The 24,899-nt window shown below is 30.6% G+C and overlaps 3 protein-coding genes across 3 annotated transcripts; 2 read left to right on the forward strand and 1 right to left on the reverse strand.

Moving 5' to 3' along the window:
- Window positions 1-3,107: 3,107 nt before the first annotated feature.
- Window positions 3,108-5,471, forward strand: LOC8289024 (polygalacturonase 1 beta-like protein 1). The gene is made up of 2 exons (XM_002511371.4): window positions 3,108-3,372; window positions 3,496-5,471. The coding sequence occupies exons 1-2, from the start codon at window positions 3,292-3,294 to the stop codon at window positions 5,326-5,328; spliced, it is 1,914 nt and encodes a 637-aa protein (XP_002511417.2). The 5' UTR covers window positions 3,108-3,291; the 3' UTR covers window positions 5,329-5,471.
- Window positions 5,472-13,350: 7,879 nt separating this feature from the next.
- LOC8289023 (polyamine oxidase 1) lies at window positions 13,351-16,377 on the forward strand. Its single transcript, XM_002511370.4, has 10 exons — window positions 13,351-13,534; window positions 13,711-13,957; window positions 14,060-14,212; window positions 14,311-14,545; window positions 14,745-14,888; window positions 15,017-15,166; window positions 15,282-15,536; window positions 15,790-15,871; window positions 15,968-16,094; window positions 16,199-16,377. The coding sequence occupies exons 1-9, from the start codon at window positions 13,423-13,425 to the stop codon at window positions 16,039-16,041; spliced, it is 1,452 nt and encodes a 483-aa protein (XP_002511416.1). The 5' UTR covers window positions 13,351-13,422; the 3' UTR covers window positions 16,042-16,094; window positions 16,199-16,377.
- Window positions 16,378-22,277: 5,900 nt separating this feature from the next.
- LOC112535462 (transcription factor MYB1) lies at window positions 22,278-23,537 on the reverse strand. Its single transcript, XM_025158053.2, has 3 exons — window positions 23,393-23,537; window positions 23,160-23,289; window positions 22,278-23,006 (listed from the first exon to the last, which is right to left on the reverse strand). The coding sequence occupies exons 1-3, from the start codon at window positions 23,523-23,525 to the stop codon at window positions 22,421-22,423; spliced, it is 849 nt and encodes a 282-aa protein (XP_025013821.1). The 5' UTR covers window positions 23,526-23,537; the 3' UTR covers window positions 22,278-22,420.
- Window positions 23,538-24,899: the final 1,362 nt, after the last annotated feature.

Raw genomic sequence — 24,899 nt, forward strand, 5'->3', positions numbered from 1 at the left:
TGAGAACATATTTATAATTGCCTTTGATTTAATTCATGGCAGGAGTCCGTTTTCTGAATGGAATCATGGATGTGGTGGACACATGAATGGATCCCTTATTTATTGTAATTTGTAAGTATTTGTTGTTCTGTTGCCATCTCAGACCCAGAGGCAATGTATAACAGCCACTCCTTCAATATCTAATATGCGTTGAATAAGATGTCCCCTGAGCCTATTAATATTATCCCGTCTCAATCTCATCTGCGACCCCATGTACAAGACGACTCCCAACAGTGCCCTTTGCTTGCTATTATCCCCTCTCAAGCTATTGAGTATTTTCTTGCCTAATTTTTCCAACGGAAGGCCGAAGAGAAGAGCCAAGTTGTTTCATGGCTTTCCCAAAGAGCTTTGTGAGTCGCATGCCATTTCATTCCATGACTTGGAATCAAGGTCTCTTGGCTAATTTTTGGGCCAATGCCTGGGATGATTGTTGGGTTGAGCCTCATAAGTGCTACCAAACTTTCCTTTGGTAGAGCATCTAAGACCGGACATCTAAACAAAAAATGGAAAAACTAAAGTCAAGCTATTCCTACTATAATACTAATATTAAATTTTAAAATAGGCGAAAAATAATAAATAAATAGGTATAGCATAGAGATTATTAATAAAATTTGAATTTGAATTGATAAGCAATCTAACTTTATTGGGTGTGAATCCACCTATTATTAAGATAATTAAAACTGTTCATTTAAATGGATGGTTTATAATACTTATAAACTCTTTCATATCCTTAAATATTTATTTACTTTAAAATATGATATATTTTAGATTCTTCCAACCTAGTGTAACTGGGACTAGATATTAAGTTGTGTAAAATAAATGTCAAGCGCTCTTTTCCTAAAATGCGGTAGCGAACTTTTGAGACTAGACTTTCAAATAAAAAATAAAAATAAAATTATATCCACTCTAATATTATAAATAATATAAAATAAATGAGAGGTGTCCGAATAAATAAGTAAAATATAGACCTAATAATAATTTTTAAATTAATAACAATTGAATCTTATTAGGTTTAGATTCAACCATCGCCAAATAATTAAACTTAATTACTTAAGCTGATAAAATATATTATTGACGTCATGCATCTTAAATTTTGATACAAGTGAGATGATCAATCAAACGAAGTAGAGCCCATTAATAAGATTTGAATTAATACTAATAAGGTTTTATTCATGTTAGCTAACTTACCAAATGAGTAAACTAATCACTTATATAACTCGATAGGCTTCCACTACTAATTAATTAATTTATTTTAGCAATACGGGGTACTATAACAGTACTGTCTTAATTAAAAATAATAATTCAAAGAGCAATCATAATTTGAAAACTCAGATAGGTGATTAGACCAGTAAACTACTGCATAGTCGAATGGAATTAGAATAATTGCCAGAAAAATTCATAAAATTAGCCGGTAGATTCACTACTACCCGATTATTGGTGCAGAAAAAATAAATAAATAAATAATAACTCTAACAGCAATTTGGACTTGTAAGGAAACTGAACGACAGACAATTGGTCTAAATAGGTCATATTAATTGGAAGTCCATAGAGCCAAAAAGGAAGCATATTTCTTTTCTGACATTTTTATGTATATTGTTTGTAGATTAAAAAAAAAAAGGAAAAAGAAAAAGAAAATGCCAAGGAAATAATAAATAGCAAGTGGTAGTTTCAAATTTTCTATCTGTGTTGCTTTTTGTCTTGTCTGGACATGAACTCTCTAATTAAGAAAAGAAAAATCTCTTACCATTTTGAGATTCGTGTTTTATTTGAATCTAGCCAACTGCCCCCTGGTTTTCCTCAGACACTGCGCTGTGGTCTACTGTAAGAGTTTCAGTTTCCTTCCCCACTAACACCTTATTTATATACTCTACATTGCTTAATCCTGCTCGGTCCACCATTCTCTAAGTTTAGTTATTTGATCAACTCCTATAAAACAATGGCTAATGATAAACAGATTACTCAAACCTATGATACTGAAAGCTGTTTTCAGTGTCAGGTTAAAATCTCAGTTTATATATTTGTCTAGTTTCCCGCACCAAATTTTTACTGTATTGTCAGGTAATGGCCACCATTTTCTTTGTTCAGTTTATTATATCTGATCTATCTAGATGTTAGAGCAAGGCCTATTTATGTGGAGCTTTACATTATAATATATTTAACCAACATCTTCATTTTCATTATATTATATATAGGCTTATAGAAAAGAAGAAAAAAAAAAGAATTACTATTGAATGTGGGTATTCTTTTTCAAATATATACTTTCCGTTATGATGAATTTGACTTATTATTGATCTCGATTTTTAATAGTAATTAGTAGCCAATATTATTAGTTTCTTTCATGTACGGACGATTATACATATGTTTACGCAAGGTATAAAGTTGCACCTCTCTCACTTTGTTGTTGTTTTTCTTTGCATTTCAGAATGGAAAAAGGGGCAAATTAAGGAATTTTAAACAAAGCAAAAGGAATAAAAAGTACTTGAATCCTTAATTATTTTAAATAATTATTTAATCACTCATGTCATCAGTCCCCAGTTGACATATTGTCAACAGGATTTACATTCAAATTTCATTGATGAAAAGGTGAAATCAATATTGTTCGTTAGAAGATTTGAACTTTGGCTCTAAATTTATAGCAGAATCTCCTTTTGTTTTAGCAATTATTATTTCTTTGTAGTATTAATGATAATCTAAAACAAATCTGCAATGAGTTGAATAGGACAATTAATGAAGATCTGATATAATATCTAATCATATATCATTTTAAATCTTTTGCAATTAAGGAAAGAGCTAATAATCTGCTGTTATGGAATAGGCAAAATCACTTGCGTCTCCTAATGCTTATCGACTGTGATCATTCTGTGAATATTTTTCCTACAATAAATTTTTAAGTATATTTGTTTACAAATCTGGAGAGATATAATTATATAGTAGTATTGATTGCTTTTTAATTACAAATAATTAATAATTATAATATATAATATTATATTTTATCTATAAATAACATAGTAAATCTGGCCTATCTCATAATTTCTCCCTTCCGGAATGTCAAAGATTAATAAATTTGAAGCGGAAAATAGAAAAGTTCAGAACCAAATGGGCAATGATAACAGAAAGCCAGAAATACACAAGTATGCCACTTCTCTCAATAGATTACACGACTAGCTTTTCTATAAAGCAAAACTTGGCGGAAAAGGAAAGTAGCTTATATCTGTCTCCTCACAAGGACCTAACACACACACACACCAAACGATGGATACACAACTCACTGCTCACCACATGACTGTTCTCTTCTTCTTCTTCTTTCTCTTCATATCAATATCATCTTCCAAGGTAATCACCATCTCTTTCTCATGTTTAATTTTGCTTTCTTCCTTTTTTTCTTTTCGTATTTTTCTAGCAATTAATAGGATCACATGCATGTAAATTTTGCTTATTCTTCTTGTCTTGTTGCAGCTCTCTTTGGCAGCTCCAAGCAGTACTGCACACAATCCACATTCGCCACCCGAGTTGAACCCATTTTCTCCTAAAGCATCTTTGATCCGTTATTGGAACAAACACATCTTTAACACCTTGCCTAAATCACCATTTCTCCTCTCCAAAGCTTCTCCACTTACTGCGATAGACTCAGCGTTCCTCTCCAGACTCGCTACCCAAAACTCACTCTCTTCGCATTTTGAATCTTTCTGTTCCTTAGCCAATTTATTCTGCTCCTTTGACTCAAAACCAATGAATTTAGGCGATAAAAATGACAATAAAGATGCAAACTTTGCACTATACTCCAACAAACAGTTCGCAAACTATGGGAGGTCTCAACTCGGAGGGGTTGACTCGTTCAAGAATTACTCAAATGGCTTGAACTCTGTTTCTGACTCGTTTGTAAAGTACAGCCGCGACGCAACAGGCCATAGTGAAGCATTCACAAATTATGCTACTGATGGAAATGTTGCCAATGCAACCTTTGGCAACTACGGCGCTGGTGCAACTGGAGGCTCTGGCGTCTTCAAAAACTATGACGACCGAGTCAATGTACCAGGTCTGCGTTTCACCACATATGCTTCTGATGGCAATAACCATAAGCTATCATTTTCAAGCTATAGTGGGGATACAAATTCCGGGTCTGAATCGTTCACTAGTTATGGAAAGAAAGGAAATGGGGTTCCAGCGGAATTTGCAACCTATAGTGGAGATTCAAACATAATTGAATCTACATTTACTGGTTATGGGGAATTAGGTAATGTAGCAAATGATAGTTTTGCAGGGTATGGTCTCTCGGGTAACAACCCACATAATAATTTCAAGAGTTATGGCACTGGTGGAAATTCTGCTATTGATAGTTTCTCTAGCTACAGGAATGGAGCTAATGTTGGTCAAGATTCATTTCAATCTTATGCCAGGAATACAAATGCAGGCAAAGTTAGCTTCACTAATTATGGGAAAACATTTAACCCCGGTAATGATACATTTAAAGAATATGGTAAGGGATCAAAGGGTAACACTGCTGTTGGTTTCAAAATTTATGGTCCGGATCGATCTTTCAAGGAATATATTCAAAAAGGTGTAACTTTTGCTGCTTACGCTAACACTACCAGTACTAGTGGCAGTTTTGTAAATAGGAGATGGGTTGAGCCTGGTAAGTTTTTCAGGGAGTCCATGTTGAAGCAAGGGAATGTTGTGGTCATGCCCGACATTACAGACAAAATGCCAAAAAGATCGTTTCTGCCCCGATCCATCGTTTCAAAACTACCATTCTCGTCCCCTCGTCTGTCTGAGCTTAAGGAAGTTTTTCATGCACTTGAGAATTCAACCATGGAGTGTGTGCTTGTCAACGCGCTGGCCGAATGCGAGAGAGAACCCAGCCAAGGTGAGACCAAGCGGTGTGTGGGCTCGGTGGAGGACATGATAGAGTTTGCCGTATCAGTCTTGGGCCATAATGTGGTTGTCAGGACCACCGAAAATGTTCATGGGTCAAGTAAAAATGTGATGATTGGGAGAGTCAAAGGAATCAACGGTGGAGAAGTGACTAAATCTGTCTCTTGTCACCAAAGCTTGTATCCGTACTTGCTTTATTATTGCCATTCAGTTCCCAGGGTTAGAGTTTATGAAGCTGAAATTCTTGACGTTGAGAGCAAAGAGAGGATCAATCTTGGGGTTGCAATCTGTCATATTGACACATCAGCTTGGAGCCCAAATCATGGTGCGTTCGTGGCATTAGAGTCCAGCCCTGGGCAAATTGAGGTTTGCCACTGGATATTTGAGAATGACATGAGTTGGACCGTCGCTGATTAGGGCTAGTGGCTGCTGCTTAATTTGAAATATTTGATTGAATATCGTTGTTTAATGAATTCTTGTGCCTGGTGATATGTAATCTTTTTTGGTTTCAAATAATTATGAGAGTAACCAAGAGAGACATTTTGCGAGTTTGTGACAAATTTATGTCATCCTTGAATTAGTTTTCTTTTTGCCTAACTCAATCTTAATCATTTCCATAATCAATCAATAACTATCCAATAATCAATGTATCCATAACCCTCACCAGTGTACACAATTTATAATTCTCGCTTATTAATTTTTTGTCTGCCTCCCACTCGGTTTTTAATGAATTTAAACCCTAATTTCTCTAATAATTTCTATTTAATCATAAAATAATTTAATTTTAACTTGAGCGAGTGAATTATAAATAAAAATAAATTTTATATTGTAATAAATTATAAATTCTTTTAATTTTATTTTTTATATAGTAAAAATTATATATACATAAATATATTTATATATATATATATATATATATATATATATATATTAAAAATATATTCAAATTACAATAAACATTTAATATAAAATGAAATACTTAATTTGTTATAGTGATTTATTTTTCTAAAGTTATTATCCGATCTAAATTTATTTTTGCATAATACATTTTTTATTGCAGACACTTTCTTATTGAAGCTAAAAATATTAAATTTTTAATGTATAATATACGTTGTTATACAAAATTATGTTTTTTTAATGTAAATACTTAGTTTTGACATGCGCCATTAATCATATTAAAATATTACACATTCAAATACGATAATGTCGTGTATTTAAGAAACAATGCAGAAGCATATAAAGTTGTTTGGTATCTTGGAAGCTTTCCCTCTGCTAAAGTGCAATTCTTATAATAGTCTTTGATGCTCGCAGTAGCTCATCAGGATTTGTTTCTTTTCCAATTCCACTCTCACTTTTCCTTACGTTTGAACACGAGAATATATATTCCTTTATCCTTTTCGAAAGCTGATTTTGTGTTGTTTCTTTTTGTAAATCTACATTTTTATTCTTTACTTGCTTGCTTTAATTATATTTCCCAAATATATTTTAAAATAGAGGTTCTGATTTGACAGAATCTTTTGTAAGATATGTATGTTCAAATAAAAAGAGAGTCCAGGCTGAAAAAGAAGATAAAAATCTAAAAACAAAATAAAAATAAAAATTGAAAAAGGCACATGCGTAAGATCCATTATGAATGTCTTTTCTGTGTATATATATATATATATATATGGTGACATAATACCAGTAGAATAAATAAAGAAATTCAAATTATCCATAGCAGAAAGTTAAAGAGCCAAGGTTCTAAATTGGGCTGCACGAAAATCTTTGATGGGTATGGGGGTACAACACTGTCTTACATTGCGACCAAATGTTCATTATGACTCCACAGCTGTGGACCCAAATTAAACAAAACCTTACATTACCAAGTAGGATTGAGGGGTTAAATGGACACCAAGTATCCAGTTTCTGCTAAATCAGGGAAGAAAGAAATCACAGTCATTTCCTTTCTTTGTGTTTAGGGTAGGTGAAGTCCACTTCACTCTTAGTAATACAATAGACTTTGGCAACAAAGATAAAAAGGAAAAAATAAGTGCGCGTGTTTGTGCAGTGAAAAAGGAAAAGGCAAAAGCATGCAATAGCAAGAATCAGGAATTGTGGTGTAGTGTAGCAGCTTTGAGTGAAAACCAAGTCATGCTAAGCTCTTAATGGCCTTTGATGGGCATCATTTTACAACCCATATGCAAAGTTTTTGGTCGAGTATTTTCTCTGGACTCCACTAATCAATGGTTCCCTCGTAAAGGGACACATTCATTCTTCTTTCACAGCCGTCCATCATGCTCTGCCCTTTTCTAAATTTTAGACTTTCTACTCTTACCATTAAACAAAGAGTTCATAAATTAATTATAAAATTTAAACTGTGTGTCACTATTTTTTTATCTAGATATAAAATACTCAAGATGTATATATTATTTATCGAATAGTTAAATGTAATATACGGAAAATACCTCACTAGCTTTCCGAAAAAGAATTGTTGTCAGCGAAATACTTGCCCACTCTTACTCTCTATTGTATATCGGCATTTTGGCAGTAAAGCCTATGACAAATTTGATGAGTCTTCGCAATGGATTCAAGATCTAATGTCAAGTTGGGCAACCCTTCGTCCTGCTAAAGTATGAACTTCAATATTCAATTTTCGGGCGGGGGTTGCAAAAGGACTCATGTTTTAGGTCTAATCCATTTTCTGAATATGGTCTTTCCATAGAAATCCAAGTTTGGCAGCCCACTTTCTTTTAGTGCAACAAAGCCATTAGCCCATTACTCATTAGCCAATAGAAAATGTAAACTGGAAAAAAGAATGATTTCACCTTTCAAAAGAAAAAAAAAAAAAAAAAAAAAAAGAAGAAGAATGTTTTCACCTATTATAAAACTTTCAATAAAAAGTAAATAAAGACAAGCTAATCTTTTGCCAATAAAAACGAAATTATTGATCATATAGTTTCATTAAAGTGGCTAGGAAATGACTCGTTCCGTCCACTAATTTTCTAAATCCGTTTATAAGATATGTATCCGAATCTATTTTAAATCGATTTAACAAATTATTTTTATTATATAAATTCATCACAAATTTGAGTAGAAATATCTGCATAATATCCTAACTAGATTAAATTCGTTTGAACTAAATAATTATTAAATAATATTTTATTGATATTTAAATGAGTAACAATACTCTACTTATTTATCTAAACATTCAGATAACTAAATCGATATTTGTTTACCGAACCACTTTATGATAATAAAATTATAAACTACATAACAATAATTAATGAAAATAAAATAATATAAATATAATAATACAATCTAAATATAAATTTAATAAAATTTAAAATAATATTTCAAAAAATAAAATATAACATAATCGAATTTGGGTAATAAGTACTCGCTCAAGATTTGACACAAACCCATTTATTATTACTTAAATTCTTTCCTCTAGAATTTAATTAGATTAAATATCCACAAATATCCGCCCCAAGTAATTTAATAGAAATGTTTTTAAAACAAGTTTAAAATTAAACTCGAATTGAAAACTCATTTAGGATCTGACTATTCAATTATTTATATGTACAAAGAAGATTAAAAAAGAAAGAAATTAGGAATAGAAAATTATAACAGGAGAACCCATGAATTTTAAAACAAGTCCATCAATATTTATATTTGACAAGAGTTTGTTATAATAAAACGAATATAGAGTTGCATTGGAATTTGGTCTGTTTAGTTTGATCTGGTTCACTAGTTTTGTGCTGCTTTTTAAATTGGTTTGTCTCCAAACACTGGTTATTTCTGCACACACAAGGTAATGAAGAATGTGATGAAATTGGAAGTACAAATGCTAAAAGGAGTGAATTGAAGGACCCGACTTGGATACTTGCTGTCGGTTTGTCCGTACGGATATCCTGATAAAAATTCACATGTTTTCCTCATCTGTGACTGTAATGCAAATATCTTCAAAAGATTCTTTTTCAATGAGTTGCGACAAAATCTTAGTTTGGTTTACAAAATCCGATTATTGAATATATATATATATATATATATATATATATATATATATATATATATATTTGTGTTTGATTTTAATTTTTATTTATTAATTTGAGTTACATTAACAATTCTTATATTCTTTATTTTTATAGTTTAATATTCCTTATTCATTTTTGCTTTTATTCTATTTAATCTATTATATATATATATATATATATATTTGATGATTTATTATTATTAATAAAAAAATCAAAATATTATGATTATATAATATTTTATAATCTCGACATGCAAATAGACTTAAAAATAAAATAAAAAATATTAAACTATTTACATTTTTCTTAACCACATTAATATTTTTCTCTTCGTATTTTTTTATTTTAATTTTAATTTTATTTTTAAATAATTATTTTTAAATTTTTTATATTTCATAAATTCTAGTATTATTTATATTAATTTTCAATACTCAAATCTTTTAAACTAGATAAATAGATTTTGACCGGTTAATGGGAACCAACTTAGAATCAAAGATTGGTTGATGATTGATTTCTCCTCGGCTGGAATCGAGACTAGCAAATTTAATTCCAACTCAAAAGGATTAATTTATTTTAATTAATTTATTATTTTTTAAAAATTAATTGAAATCGACTGAAATTAGAACTATATATCGGAACTAGTGTCCTGTTGTCAAATTACCTATTTTTATATAATGGTAAAATAGTTATTATGTTATAAACTAGTGTAAAGAAATAAAATATGAGCACCTGTGAAGCGATAGTATTTGAATTTCTCTGACTGGAATTCATAATAGTTAAATTAAATTATTAATTAAAAACAATTTTAAATTGAGCCACTTAGAAAGGTCGAGCCTCTCGCAATATTAATTCTTTCAAACAACATAATTTATTTCTGTCTCTATCTAACAATAAGATAGACCCCAATTCAACCGGCCAGCTTTTTATTTTTATTTTTCCCCATTTTGAATAGGATGTGTGAATCGTGTAATGGGGTCTTCTCTTTTGACAGCCGGCAGAAAGATTCAGAATCAGGAGTTCACATGCATCACAATGACATTTTCTCAAATTTTGGTAGAACCCCAAACGAATGACTTCTTGCATACAATTAAAATATAAGCATTTTAACCTACTACTAATAAGCTTCCACCCACCATTATAACAAAGCCAACACCCATTATTCTAAAATTGAGACAGACTATGGCATTGGCAGCCCAAGGATTTTGACCCTGTTGCTCAAATCATATTTCAAGTCTCCAAATTTTGAACTTATTAAGCTTCTAAAACGCATTTTGGTAGACTGATTAGTATAGCAATTCTTTTACTCTTGAGGGGATGCAGAAAACCTGATGCTTTCATTGCATGGTAACAAAATCAGAGCTGCTAGCATTTCTTTTTGGGTTCTAATCTAAAAGTATTGATATGTGCAAGGAATATTCTTTAAGATATTAATAGACGACCAGCCATCAAAATATACTAACGCATTAAACAATTGAAATACTGACATTCTTTTCCTGTCTTTTTATGTTTCAATATAAACAAATGTTTTTCAACTGCTACGCATCAGAATAAAGTTAAAGTTTATTAATCAAATCAAACAGTAAAATTTCTCTCCTTTTCTTTTTCTTTTGCTTTTTGAAAAGTAAAGAAACCCTCAGCTGTGACCCTCGAACCGACATCATTATTCTACTCCTGCTACCCGTCGGAGTTGTTTCTTCCTTCGCTGATTGTTTTTTTATCCATCGTTTATCATACTATTTTCAAAAATTATTTTATAAAATAATAGAAGTTTAATAAATTTTATATTTTTTAAATATAAAATAAAAAGACAGTATACTTTATTGATTAATATTTTTGACGAAGCTAAAAGAAATTAAAATCACTAACATTTCTAAAAATAAAAATTAATAAAGAGTAAAATTATTTTACAAAAAACAACTCATCGAATTTGAATTTTAACTATTTATTTAAAATACTTTTTATTATACAAATGATACTCTTTTAAAGATATCATTAGAAATGCTTTAAGACCAGTATTTTCTTGGTGATTGCGGGATGAATCACTTGAAGGGCAGTTAATGTTACCAAAGCACAAAGTTCCTCATGCTGCTCATAATTATGGGAACTGAAAACTAAAACCTGGCTAGCAATTTGGGTATTCTATGCGTAATAATTTCGAAGTACAGGTTTGGAATCTCATATCTATGTAAATGTTGCAACTTTGTACAAAAAAATTAGGCTGCTTATGTTGTAATGTGCAAAAAATATTGGCAACTATATAGTATCCGAGGCATGTGGTCTAAAAATGGCAGTACCCATTGCTCAAAAATATACCCACAATCTTAATTAATTAATTAGATGGCCATAGTGGTTAAAGCAATTGAAAATAAGTAATGATGGCAGGAGCGTCTAGCTCCAGTTTTAAATTTTCAATCAACTAGGTAACTATGGTTTGGTAGAAAAATAAGTTATCTATATCGTATTTTATATATCTTAATTAATTATTATTTTATATAATGAAATATTTAGATTTTATGTCTTTAACATATTATATGATTCATCATTTGTCAAACAATGAAATAGACAATATACTAGAATTAGATAAATATATTTCTTATATTCGTATATAATGAATGAGAATTGTAATTATCTATTTTTAACGTGTTTTTCAAGTCGTTAAGTGAATTTACTTTTATAATGTTATTAAATAATTTATCTATTTATCAGTCATTTAAAGTATAAATATAATATATTCAAATTATGTGCCACTCTAAGTAAAGATATATAATAATAATAATAATCTTTCATACTTTTGTTTGTGACATTAGAAAAATAGAATGTGAGAAATTTATTATATATCCTATCATGACAGCTCACTTGTCATTATTTCTGGAAAATGTCTCCAACTTTTGCCCTTTTTATAATTTTAAAAAACTTAGAAAAGGTCTCTAACTTTATGTTTTTCCCTTTATTTTTTAGCCAGCGGATAGCATCTTCTAATGTCATGTTTATATTATATAACACAGCATCCGGGTTAGCATTCCTGCAATTTGTCTTAATCAGATCACGAATGTGATTCAATGACAACTCTTCTAACACATGATTTATGAGCAAAGCTGTTGCCCTAGGTGACAGGAGATGATCCATATGCTTCAACTCAAGATATAGTCGGTTATGCTGTTTTCTTTTGGGCCATTAGTTTTTACTGATCAAGTTGCTGTCTTCAATTTGTGTTTCTTTTACTGAATATTGTCAAATTCTACTACTTATGAAGTTGCTGGACAGAATATTTATGTCAAATTCTGCTGTGAGGAGCTTAGTTTTTACTTTTTCAATGTATTATTTATGCTTTAGGGTTTTTCACATGTCATTAGGATGCTAAGAAATTCAGGTTTTGGTATTGACAGGCCTATTAGTTTTGGGTAGCTTATCTCTCAATAACATGTTCTTTTCCTTTTCCATTAAGTTTAATGATAATAATAGAAAAGGTTTTTTATAAATAAATAAATAAAAAAAAACTTCTAGCATTTGAGCAGAACGTGCATTTGATAGGAGTACTCATACCTGCCATAAATTCACTTTTTTCCTTACGAATAACAGCCCCAACAGAATATGCTATACCATCTACAATTAATTACATATATACTTTGTGGTTGAGGCAGCCACCTTGAAGGCTGTTAATTTTCTTGAATGCCATAGGATTTGATGGAGAATTTGTTTGCCTCATTGGCCCCTGAAACTCATAAAATCCTGACAAGCCCTAGTGGCTAGTGATCACTTGAGTTGGATGCCGTCTATTATTTAACACCCCATCATTTCCATTATTCTTCGTATATAAAAGGTAGATTCCCAAGCAAACAGCCCCCGGCCCAGAATCAGATGACTTCCAAGCTCTCGCCAATCCTTAATTTGGTTAGAAGCATTTTCTTCATGTAAGTTTTGTTTCAAAGGAGAATGTCACTAAACTTCCTTTGCATAACCACGTTGGAAAATAACATGCGTGAGGAGTCTCAGGTTCTTGAAAACACAAATGGCATAGCCTATCAATTTTGGTACCTCAATGTTTGTAGATACAAATACTAATTTTTACTATTGGAAATGAACTTTTTGGATAACATGATATTATTTATTTGACTCCAAAAATATAAAGAGAAAGATATACAATTTACGCATTTTGTAAAAGTTCTTGATCGACTGCTATAGTCAAAGAGCTATTGATTGAGTGCTCAGTAATTTATAAAATCCTATAAAAAGTGAAAACGTGGATAATCTGTTAATAAATAAAATATAAATATGTGTGTGTAATAAGTCCTTTTTTTTGGTGGGTACTTCACGGAATTGGAATGTGATTTAAGAATGGGCCTACAAAATTCTTTCTTTCAATCTTTTCCCTTTGCTGGTGGTAAAACGTGTGAATATTATAGTTTCCTAGTGGCTTATAAATTGAAAACAAAGAGATGTAGACATACATACTACTCAACTTCCAAGCTAAATAACAAGTACATAGTCCTGCTGCTTAAGAATGAAGAAGCTTTTCTATATGGTGCCTCTTATACTTTTCCATTTATTCTTGGTGGCTGCAGCTTCGGCCTCATCGTCACCTACCGCCGTTGTCATTGGAGCCGGAATATCCGGTGATTACTTATACCCTTTTAAAGAATGACTATAGCATTATTATACACGAAAACTGATTTTATTTTTGGTGTATATGCACATAATGATGTTACTGTTATTTATTTGTCTGTCTAGTATGCATGTACGTGTTATGTTAATTCTATTGGGCACTTAAATTGGACAGTACATTTTTCAGGAATTGCTGCAGCAAAAACACTTCATGAAGCAGGAATTCAAGATATATTGATACTAGAAGCAACGCCAAGGATTGGCGGCCGTCTCATGAAAACCCAGTTTAGCGGATATACAGTTGAGATGGGTTGCAACTGGCTGTTTACTGGGGGACCTGTAGCCAATCCTTTAATAGATATGGCCAAGAAACTTAAGCTTAGAACTTTCTACAGTGATTTTGAAAATATCACATCAAACACCTACAAACAAGAGTAAAGAAACACTGCTTTTTGCCTTTGCTATTCAACCCCTTTTAGATCTATCTTTTTTAGACAATAACCATGATCAGTTAACATCTTTGTCACTCTTAACAGAGGTGGACTGTACCCAAAGAAGCAGGTGGAGGAAGTGAGTGGAGTCGCGACTGCTAGAGATGATTTCTGCGTAAAGTTTTCGCAGAAATTATCAGCCAAAAAGAAGGATGTTGATGTCTCAATTCTAGCAGCACAACGCATATACAACAAACGGTAGTGAAAGTCTTCATTTCTTTTTTCCATTCATTGATTATCAGAGATTCTGTAGTTTTGGCAGAAAATGTAATAATAGAGCTGGTTTGTGCTTACAGGCCACCAACATCTCCACTTGAAATGGTGATAGACTTCTTCTATAATGATTTTGAAGATGCAGAACCACCAAAAGTAACAAGTTTGAAGCACACATATCCAAGAAATGAGATGGTAGACCATGGTGAGGATGAATACTTCGTTGCTGACCCAAGGGGAGTTGAGGTTTTAGTTCAGTATCTTGCCAAGCAGTTTCTTTCCTCTGTGACAAAGGATCCCAGGCTCAAGCTAAATAAGGTGATCTTTATTATCAGAACAAGTACTTTGGTGCTTATTTTCAGTTCTATATGATCCTCTTTCCCATTTTTGGCTATTCGGTCCTTAACTGTGTTCGAGATCGTAATTTTACGGTCTAACCACGGCTCTAATACAGTGGTATAGCTTAAATCTAATCCTGAATGCTTTTGCTTTTTTTTACATTGAATATAATTTTTAGGTAGTTAGAGACATTAGCTACTCAGACAGTGGAGTTATCATAAAAACTGAAGATGGTTCCACTTACAACTCCAAGTATGTTATTGTCTCTGTCAGCCTCGGAGTCCTTCAGAGTGACCTTATTGAATTCCAGCCTAAGTTACCTGTAAGTTCTTCCTTATTGCCATTTTTCTTCTTTCAAGTGACATAGAACTAATTGTACTTTTAGTTTCCCTTCGCATGCTACCTAATAGTTCTCTTCGTCTTTAACTCTGAATCTTGAAAATGAATCAGGTGTGGAAAAGAATTGCAATATCAGATTTTAGCATGACCATCTATACCAAGATATTCATGAAATTCCCTTACAAGTTCTGGCCTACTGGCCCTGGAACTGAATTCTTTCTGTATAGCCATGTGAGGCGCGGATACTATCCGGCTTGGCAGGTATATATCTACTTCCCTCGAAAACAAAAAAGGAAAAATCAGAAATAGCAAATGTATCATCTCTAGCTTCAAATTTTTACTCTGGACTATACGAAGATGTTGGTTTGAGTTGCAGCATCTGGAGAATGAGTATCCGGGATCCAATATTTTATTCGCGACAGTAACAGCTGATGAGTCAAGGAGGATAGAGCAACTATCTGATGAAGCAGTTGAAGCTGAGCTGATGGAGATCCTAAAGAAATTGTTCGGGGATCACATTCCAAAGCCAGAATCTATACTAGTACCCAGATGGGGCTTGAACAAGTTCTACAAAGGCAGCTATTCCAACTGGCCGGCCAACTACAACCAAAAGCGTAAAGACCAATTAGCGGTGAGCAAAACTAAATATTGGAACGTGGGAAGTTTGGTGCACTAGGAACACCATTCTTTTATTTATTACTAATCTTTTCGGCACACTGAATCTTTCAAAAAGAAAGAGATTTATCAGAATGTAAATCCATGTCTTGTGCACTACAAATCACATGCTGGACCAACTAATTGACCAAGAACACCCTGTCTATGCAGTTCACAATTGTAGTAGAAAAGGTAAAGAAAGAGTCGCTAAAAATGTTTGTTCATTTCAGGATCCTGTTGGTCCAGTATACTTTACAGGGGAGCACACCAGCAATAAATATATAGGATACGCCACCGGTGCTTATTTAGCAGGTTCTTTCTCCCTCTACACATGCATGTGTGCACGTTCATACGGACGGATTCACTCGGGTTTCTAAATTGTGCTAAGTAATGGATTGGTATTGGCAGGTATTGACACTGCAAATGATTTAATAGAGTGCATCAAGAACAAATCTTGCAAAGGCTCGCACCACAAGAACTAAAAAAGAAAGGGCAGTAAAAGATGTCAATTAATGCTCCTAGCTATCTTTTGAAGGTGAATCTCTCTCTACTCATTTGTGTTCATGGATTAGAAATATACTTTGCATTTTCTTTTTTCCACAGAGATTCTAACAGTAATACATTCTTAACTTTATATAGGTGAAGTTTAAATCAGGGGTCACTGTCAGCAGAAGCAAGGAGCCTATTCACATTACAACTTTCTAGCTAAATCTATTGGAGTTGGCTCTTTGCATAATTTCTTGTCTGTTTTGTCGTTTGATTTGAGATTATGGAAATGTAGAGGGAATTAAGATCTTAATAAAGAATCGGTTCCATCATGCTTCAAAGTGTTTTAATTTTACAGAGTTTAACTTTCCATATGAAAGAGAAAAGAAATTTAAATTAGAAAATGATAAATAGTTATTAGATTTTTTAATTACCCTTATTAGTTGAGTGATACATAAGTTAAATTTATAGGGTTTAATTAAATTCATAATCTTAAAACAATTCAAATTATGCGGACGTGAAATACGTCAACTAGTTCCATTCTAAAATATTCTTCTAATTTATGTGCGCATTAAATTCTTACTGATATCCATACAAATGCCTGCCAATAACTATACACATGCCTTAAACTTAAATAAGTGACCACTGCACCTTTGAATAATGAGTGGGTTTCGTGAAGCTTGGATGAAATGTCAGATTCAATTCTCCACTTTTCCTCGATCATTAAAATAACACTGCAAAATTCTCTATATATTTATTAAATATATATTAATTATTAATATTAAAATATAAAACATCATATATTTATATTATTTTTGTATTAATTATAATATATACACCAATTTAAAAAAAAATTAAATCAATCAATTATAAAATTTATTTCTCTCATCTTATTATATTTTTATATATTCTTTTAATTTTTCTCCTTACTAATTTTGATATATGTTTACTTATTTTTCTATACATTTCTTTTAGTTGCTTGTACATTAAACTTACTAACTTCTACTTGCATTAATCTATACTTACATATGTTTTCCTAATTTCTCTTGTAACTAACCTTGTTGTATTCTTTTATTATTTTTCTACTTTTTCTGTCTCAAAATAAATAGTCCTTCTTTTAGTTCATTCTAGATTATAGTCAACTTTTCGTTTTGATTATTAATTTAATAAGTAATTATTAAATACATATTTATTAATTAATATAGATATTATCACTAATTTTTCAAATTTATATTTTGAAAAATTATAGTTTTTGTAAAAGTCTAATACAGAAATAATAATAAAAGTTAATAAAATTAACTAAATTATATTTTTTAATCTGCATATAAATTAAAATTAGTTTCTTTTAGAATAAATTGAATAATATTTCTTTAATTTGTATGTATTTTATTTTATTTGACACTTGCATTTTGACACTGTTGTTATGAGAATTAAACTCTTAAGATTCTATTCTCTATTCTGTGCGCATTAAACATATATTACAATACTAATTTCGGGGCACAGAAAACCGCAAGTCTATTAATTTAGGTGGGACCAATGAGTGTTAAGGTGGTGTGATTCACCCGTTATCAAAAACCTCACCGCTTCAGAAAATTCTCAACCTAATTTCAATAATTGTCATTGAATTATTAAACTGAGACATATAAAGGCTTCTGTTTTCAATAGCCACGTGTTCTCATCCATAAATAGTACTCATAAATTGAATCAGACGTTTTGTCTTTATAGCCACGTGATAACAAGAAACATACAACAACACAAAATATATCTTTATCTTTATTATCAACTATCATACCTGGTAAATTAAATTAAATAAATAATAATATATAATTTTATTTATTAATTAATATATTTTTATTAGTTGATTAATTTATTATTATTAATAATTTTTAATTAAAATTAATAAATAAAATTATATATTATTTTATAATTAATTTAATTTACAGATAATGTAATTAACATAATCTATCTGAGAATTTCTCTATCAATTAAATAAAATAATTTGGTGAACAATAATATATATATTAGATGAGGTGAAATTTTTACTTAACGGATCCTAATACGGTTCTTTCTGAGCTAGTTCCATATGTATAGAGATATGTTAAAATATGGTATCTATATACAGTGAAAACTTTTATAGGCATATACTTGAAGTTAAATAAAATTCATAACTATAAGTTATAATTTAATAAATATTTAAATATTAAATTTTTATTTAAATTTTATATTTAATATTATTGGTGAAATAATAAATTCTAAAAATATGATATATAAATATATTTTCATATTATATAAATAAAATTAATATGATAAAACAATATTACAGTAAAATCAAATATAGCATAATACATATTTTTTAAGTATATATATATAAATATTATTATATACAGAGATATTTTTTTAAAATAAAATTTAAAAAATATATAACTTATTATAATTGATAGTTTATTTTTATTTATAATTATCTCAAATTTGGACTGTAATATTTTATTACTATTTAGAAATTATTATTAATAAAGTAATTTTTTTCTTTTCCATGTGTATCTCTTAAAAAAGTTAATTAATCAATTCTGTCGGTAGCCTAAATGGATAGAACATAAAAGACTGAAGAGTCACATTAAATGGTGGACAATTGATAGTGGAGAATGGCTCATTACAGAAAAGAAAAAATTGGGTACAGTACTCTGATTGCTCCTCTTCTGAAAGCCAAAAGATTCAGGTGTCACGTGATGGCATCACAATTTTCTAATATTTGGGCTTTACAGGGTAAAGATTATCTTACCAGCAATAAAGGCATCCAATGCTAGACGAGTAAATAATGGAGAATGGCAAATTATTGCAATTTACAGCAAAGGATGTTGACATTGTTGTCCAAATTAGCTAAAATATTTACTAATAGTGTAAGTTTTGAATTTGTTAAGCTGTTATAATGACAGTTCAAAAGAACCTGGCCTGCTTGTTTGGAATTCCAGACGAGCCAAATAATGCAATTTACTCTGAAGGGATGCAGAAAAAATGGTCTTTTTCATGATAAGAACAAACTGATGAGAACTAATAATTATATATATATATATATATGTATATGTTGTCCACTATAGCTAAACAATGTTTAGTGACAAAGTCTGGGAAAATCCATTATTCCCTTTTCTTGTTTAAATACAATTAGCCATGTTCATGGTGGATCCAGGTAGAGTTTGGACCGGATCCATCTTGCCGATTTCTAAACAGATAAACTGATGTGAATCACGCAATTTAATTTCGTTTTTAGTTTTTTTTAGACGCCTCTGTTCTTTAATTTTTTTATAAGTATGAAAATAACTAATATTATATGAAAAATGACAATTTTTTTATTTTTTAGCAAATTATACTAATTTTTAATTCATGAAAAATTTAATGATTTATGAAATTATTGACAAATTTACCAAAAATACTAACTTTTTCTTAATTGCAAAACTTATTGCTAATTATGAAAAAAGAAAATCTCTTCCATATAGTTTTGTCATTTATATTAACTTTTCCTAAGTGTTACTACTTGCGAAAAAAATAATTTTTTGTGAAATTTAATAATTTATGAAAAAATTGGTAAATTTATAAAAAATATTAAATTTTTTATTATCATAAAATTTATTACTAAATTATGAAAATAATAATTTTTTCATATTTTTTCACAAATAATACTCATTTTTATAAGTACTGCTGCTTGCAAAAAAAGAACGATCTTTTAAAAAATGATTACTTTTGTAAAATTTAATTATTTATAAAAAAATTAGTAAATTTATAAAAAATATTGATTTTTCCATAATTATAAAATTTATCACTAAATTACAAAAAAAAATTTCCATACTATTTTACAAATTATATTAATTTTTCAAAAACTTTAAAGATATATGAATTTAAAACTATTTTATGCCGATTATAATTGGTAACCGTAATTAAAGATAATCAAAATTAAAGATAAGCAAACTCTATTCTTTTTTTCTTTTTTTTTTAAGAAAAAAGGTTAAGTTCCAAGATTAAGTTGCTGGTAACTATATCCACTATCTAACTGTACTTATGCATACAAGGGTCTCTACACTATACAAATACAAGGGTCTCTACACTATACAAAATGGCTTTGTGGTTCAAGGAGATTTAACTTGCTCTATATTAATGGGTCTCAAATAAGGACGAAGATCACGAATGTATATACAAAAACCATTAAACTTATTAGGCTTGCATTAAAAGGGCAGAGCCCAAAGGTAGAAGCCCATTTTAAATGGTCATCTCGCCAAACATCCAGACACACAGTCGTCAATCATGGAGCCAGTTAGCCTGCAATCAAGCCACCAAGAAGACTAAACTCCAACCATTATACACTTCCATGATGCTACAAGTAAACAACAGAGGAGTGAGAAATTAAACTCTCGAGTGGCCAATGACGAAAGTTCCTCTAATGGCTCCTTTAACAACCAAAGTTACCAAAGCGGAGATGAGAGTGGATGCCTTTCACTTTCCAAGTTTCGAGATTTTGAATCAACTCCTAACAAAAACAAAACCTTATTCGTAGAGGTATAAAGAGTTACACATGGGTGACCAAGAGTATATAAAACATCACAATTCACGTGTTAATTAAAAAGATCTATTTTCTTAGGCAGACCATTGATTGTTAATGATTTAAGCTCAATAGTAAGTATCAATATCATTTAGTGTACAAAAGTCAAGGACTACTGCTACCTTCAATTATATAATTAGGCACATAATAGTACGACAAATTTTTAGTCTATTACATCACCTATGGACTAAATTAATTATATTGTGACATGTGGCTTCATTTATAAAATATTGCATATTCATTGGTTGATTTATTTATATCATTAATAAAATCATAATTAAAATCAAACTAATAAGAATATAACATTTAATAAATTAAGCTACATATCATTATACAATTGTTATCTTCTACGAATGACATGATAGATTGAGTTATCTAAAAATTTCTTCTAATAAAAATAAAATCAGCTTAAAAGTTAAATTTAATTATGCATTTCATGTGGTGCTCAAGACAAATCTTTGGATGGAAAATAGAAAAAAAAAAAAAAAGGGAAACCATCATTTATTTCTCACCCTCTTATTATTATCTTTTGTTTTATTTTTCTCACAAGATGGAGAGAAAATATAGGATGAAAAATAATAGTTATTTTCTTTTTTTTCCACTCATTCCCAAACATAGTCCTCTTAAAACTTTTTTCTCTCTTCTTTTTCCTCAATCCAAAAAAAAATAAAATTAATTAAATTGGTAAAAGAGTACTCATTTGAATGCTTATTTAGAATGATGATCGTCTATCCCTCTTAGAAAGCACTAAAGGATTGTGCAATTTAGAAACGAAACTAAAATCAGTCCACTGCTGAGTGTGATGGGGAAATGAAAATAAGGAGATTCAATCCGTGCTTTAATAGTTTTCTGTTGTATGGATTTCAAAGAGAAATAGTTTCTGCTGTCTGGGCTCAACGTCACAGACAGGTGAGAAGCCAAAACGTGATAAACAAGTGCACACTGTCAATCTATAATATAGGGACGGAATACTTCAATCCGTGACAGAATCATTCATCTTCATGGAAAATTCAGTCCAATCTCTAATGCCACTCATGGCACCTATACTGCAGGGGTCTGACAAGATAATCAATAAAAACATTTATCTAATAGCAATATATATATTGATTGTGGAAAATTAGCATCTACCATTCCAGCAGAAGACTTGGTTGATTTTTTCCAATTATACTTACATTTTGTTTTTTGAACTATTTTTGCTTCACATTGAATATTTACTTGGTGGAATAACTTTTTATACTCTCACTCATTATACCATTAATAATTCTTTTGTTTCCTTATACCAACACAATTTCTTTCTTTTTTTGCTTTCCCTTTTTTGAGTAAAAATGTTTTTATAATTTAACCAAATTTATTAATTCAAATTTAAAAATAGATACTTATTATCTTAGTTTTATCAATGATCGATACATCATTATTTATGAGAAAAAAAATATTAAATAGATTATTTTACCACGTTATTTATAGATAAAAATAATTATATTTAATAATATGTGGATAAAATTAAAAACAAATGAACAACTCGCATGAAAACAATATAAAAAGACAAAATAATATAATAACTCAGTATGATAACCATGTAAAAAGACAAAATGACATATAAATAGAGAAAACTGAGCTTAATACCAGCTAATATGATTTGGGGGAAAGAGGTTGGGATCCCATTCATATATTAGCCATCTTTCTTCTTTTTATTGGAAAGGAGAATTGATGAAACTGAAAGCAGACATACATATGATGAAGTAGCTAACTAGTATAGTAGTACCATTAGTATATACTCAGGCCATTCCTCATAAGTCCACATCTGCATCAAGAAAAGAAAGCAGTGACATGATAGCTGATGAGTCCAAGTCATCAGCCTGAACACATTCATCCCTTTCCCAGTTCTTCGCTGGAAATTGATCTGATACGTCACTCTTCAATATTCCATTTGTATTAATACCACCATCCCCTTCTCTAACATTATTAGTTGCATGATTGGTATCATTGGCAATGAGAGTTGATTCAGGAATCTGATAAAAGTCTTCCGCATCAAGATCAAATAAGAAGTCATATGAAATGTCATCACCAGATGCCCATGATGGTGATAGGTCACTCGATTGATCAGTTCCATAGGTCCCAGTAATATTAACTTCAGGACTTTGATATTTCCATTCACGCAGTGCTGTGGCACCAACCACATTAGTGCCAGTTATTTCAGTGCTTCCACTCGGGCCTGGTACAGCCACATCGCAAGGTCTCGTTACAACCAGTTCCTTGTCAGTTTTAGGTAGTGTTAACTGCATTTCCTTCGCTTTCTTAGATAAATTGGAATTCCAATAATTCTTTATTTCATTATCCGTTCGTCCAGGAAGTCTCCCTGCTATCAGAGACCATCTGCTCGTAGATAATAAAAGAAAGAAAATCAATTGAGAATCTTAATTCTTTCAATTACTTCTTTCAGAAGAATAGTTTCTAATACTCCAAAAAGGATTAAAAAAGAAAAATAAAATTCTGAAGACAGTAAAAATGGGCTCTACGCATGCAAACCTATTGCCTAAGAGCTTGTGGAGCCTGACAATGAGTAGTTCTTCGTCTTCAGAGATGTTCCCTCTTTTAATATCAGGTCTCAAGTAATTAAACCAACGAAGCCTGCAGCTCTTTCCACGTCTCTTTAAACCTGCATGCATAGACTAATCAATGAATTAACTAATTCTGGCCAAAAAGAGCATATGTACGTGCATAAGACTCTACTCTAGGCAGTTAACTCGAGTAAAACAGACCTGTATTTTTTACGACATTGCTCCATTTACCTTCACCATGGATGGAGATATAATCAGTGAGCAATTTGTCTTCAACTGCAGTCCATGGTCCTCTGTTTAAACCATCCTTTGAACAGCGAGGTGTTCTTCTCATCTCCGTCTCCGTCTCTCTCTGCTCTGCTGCTTTATTGAAAGAAGAGAACCGCAGCTGTGATGAGGAAGAGGGGTTCACTTCGCTTCCATATATATGCTGTCCAAAGTGGCCCATTGTTTGGAGACGTGCTGATTGAACATCGATCGATCAACCAATACAAATTTCTTTCAAGAAAAAAACGTGAAATTTGAAGGATCACGTGGCCCTTTCCGATGAAGACAAGTTTGCTCATATTTTTATTTTCTTTTCTTCAACTGTTCAATTTCCAGTACAAGGCATTCGCTATTCCTGTAGACCTGTTGTGGTGCTGCTCATTGCTCAGAAAAATAACGCATACACCTATTTTGCTGTTTTGCATTAGACACGAACAATTACATGTTTGACAATATTGCATCCTTTAATGAATGCTAAATTACTATTTTCTCCCTTCTGAAAAGAACTTCTTTTTTTCTATCCCAAAATTATAATTTATTTTCTTCTTTCTTTAATTTTTTTATTAAATAAGTAATGGTATAAAATATTATTAATTTATTAACTTAAATTTTATTATTTAATAATAAATTTTTAATTTTTAATTTAAAATTATAAATTTTTATTGAATATCTCATTGAGTTTTAATTTAATATTTTAGATTTTTTATTTAAATTTTACTAATTATAAATCATATGGCAATAATGGATTAGTTGAGAAGTCCAACAAAATTAAACATCTGATAAGAGTATTTCAACATGATTTTTTTATTTAAGATCTCGAGTTTGAATCTTATATATATATAGTTGTATTAAAATTTTTAAGAAAGTGTTTTGTCACTTATAAGAGTCCTACGCGACACGCTCTAAATTAATTTTAGATATATATATATATATATATACCAAAAATATATATAAAATCTCATATACTCTAAATTAACTTTAAATATATGTATACCAAAAAATATATATAGTCACAAATTATTCGTGCATGAAAACCTCAAAGCAGTTTGTCTAGATTCGAGAAGGTTTCGACTAGCTAGCAACACAAGGATTATTATATCCATACTTTACATGCCATATTTTTTCTCAGTTTTAATTTGTTCGCTTGTTGATTAAACCCTTCTCATTTTCTGTCATACTTAGCGATGGAGAATGGAGAAACATAAGCATGTAGGATATTCAAATTGGAACTCTACCGATTTCTGCCATTGTTTCCGCAGCTTTCTCTCGATCACACTTCTTTAGTGTTTCAGTTCAAAGTTATATTTACAAAAATAATTATAAATATAATGATTTATTACATGAATACTTATGGAATTATTAAATAAATAAGAGATCTCTTCTGTTCCTGTTCAATGAATATTTAACTAGTTATTATAATAACTATTGAAATATTATATCA

The sequence above is a fragment of the Ricinus communis genome, chromosome 4 (assembly GCF_019578655.1).
Source record: "Ricinus communis isolate WT05 ecotype wild-type chromosome 4, ASM1957865v1, whole genome shotgun sequence".
Taxonomy (NCBI): domain Eukaryota; kingdom Viridiplantae; phylum Streptophyta; class Magnoliopsida; order Malpighiales; family Euphorbiaceae; genus Ricinus; species Ricinus communis.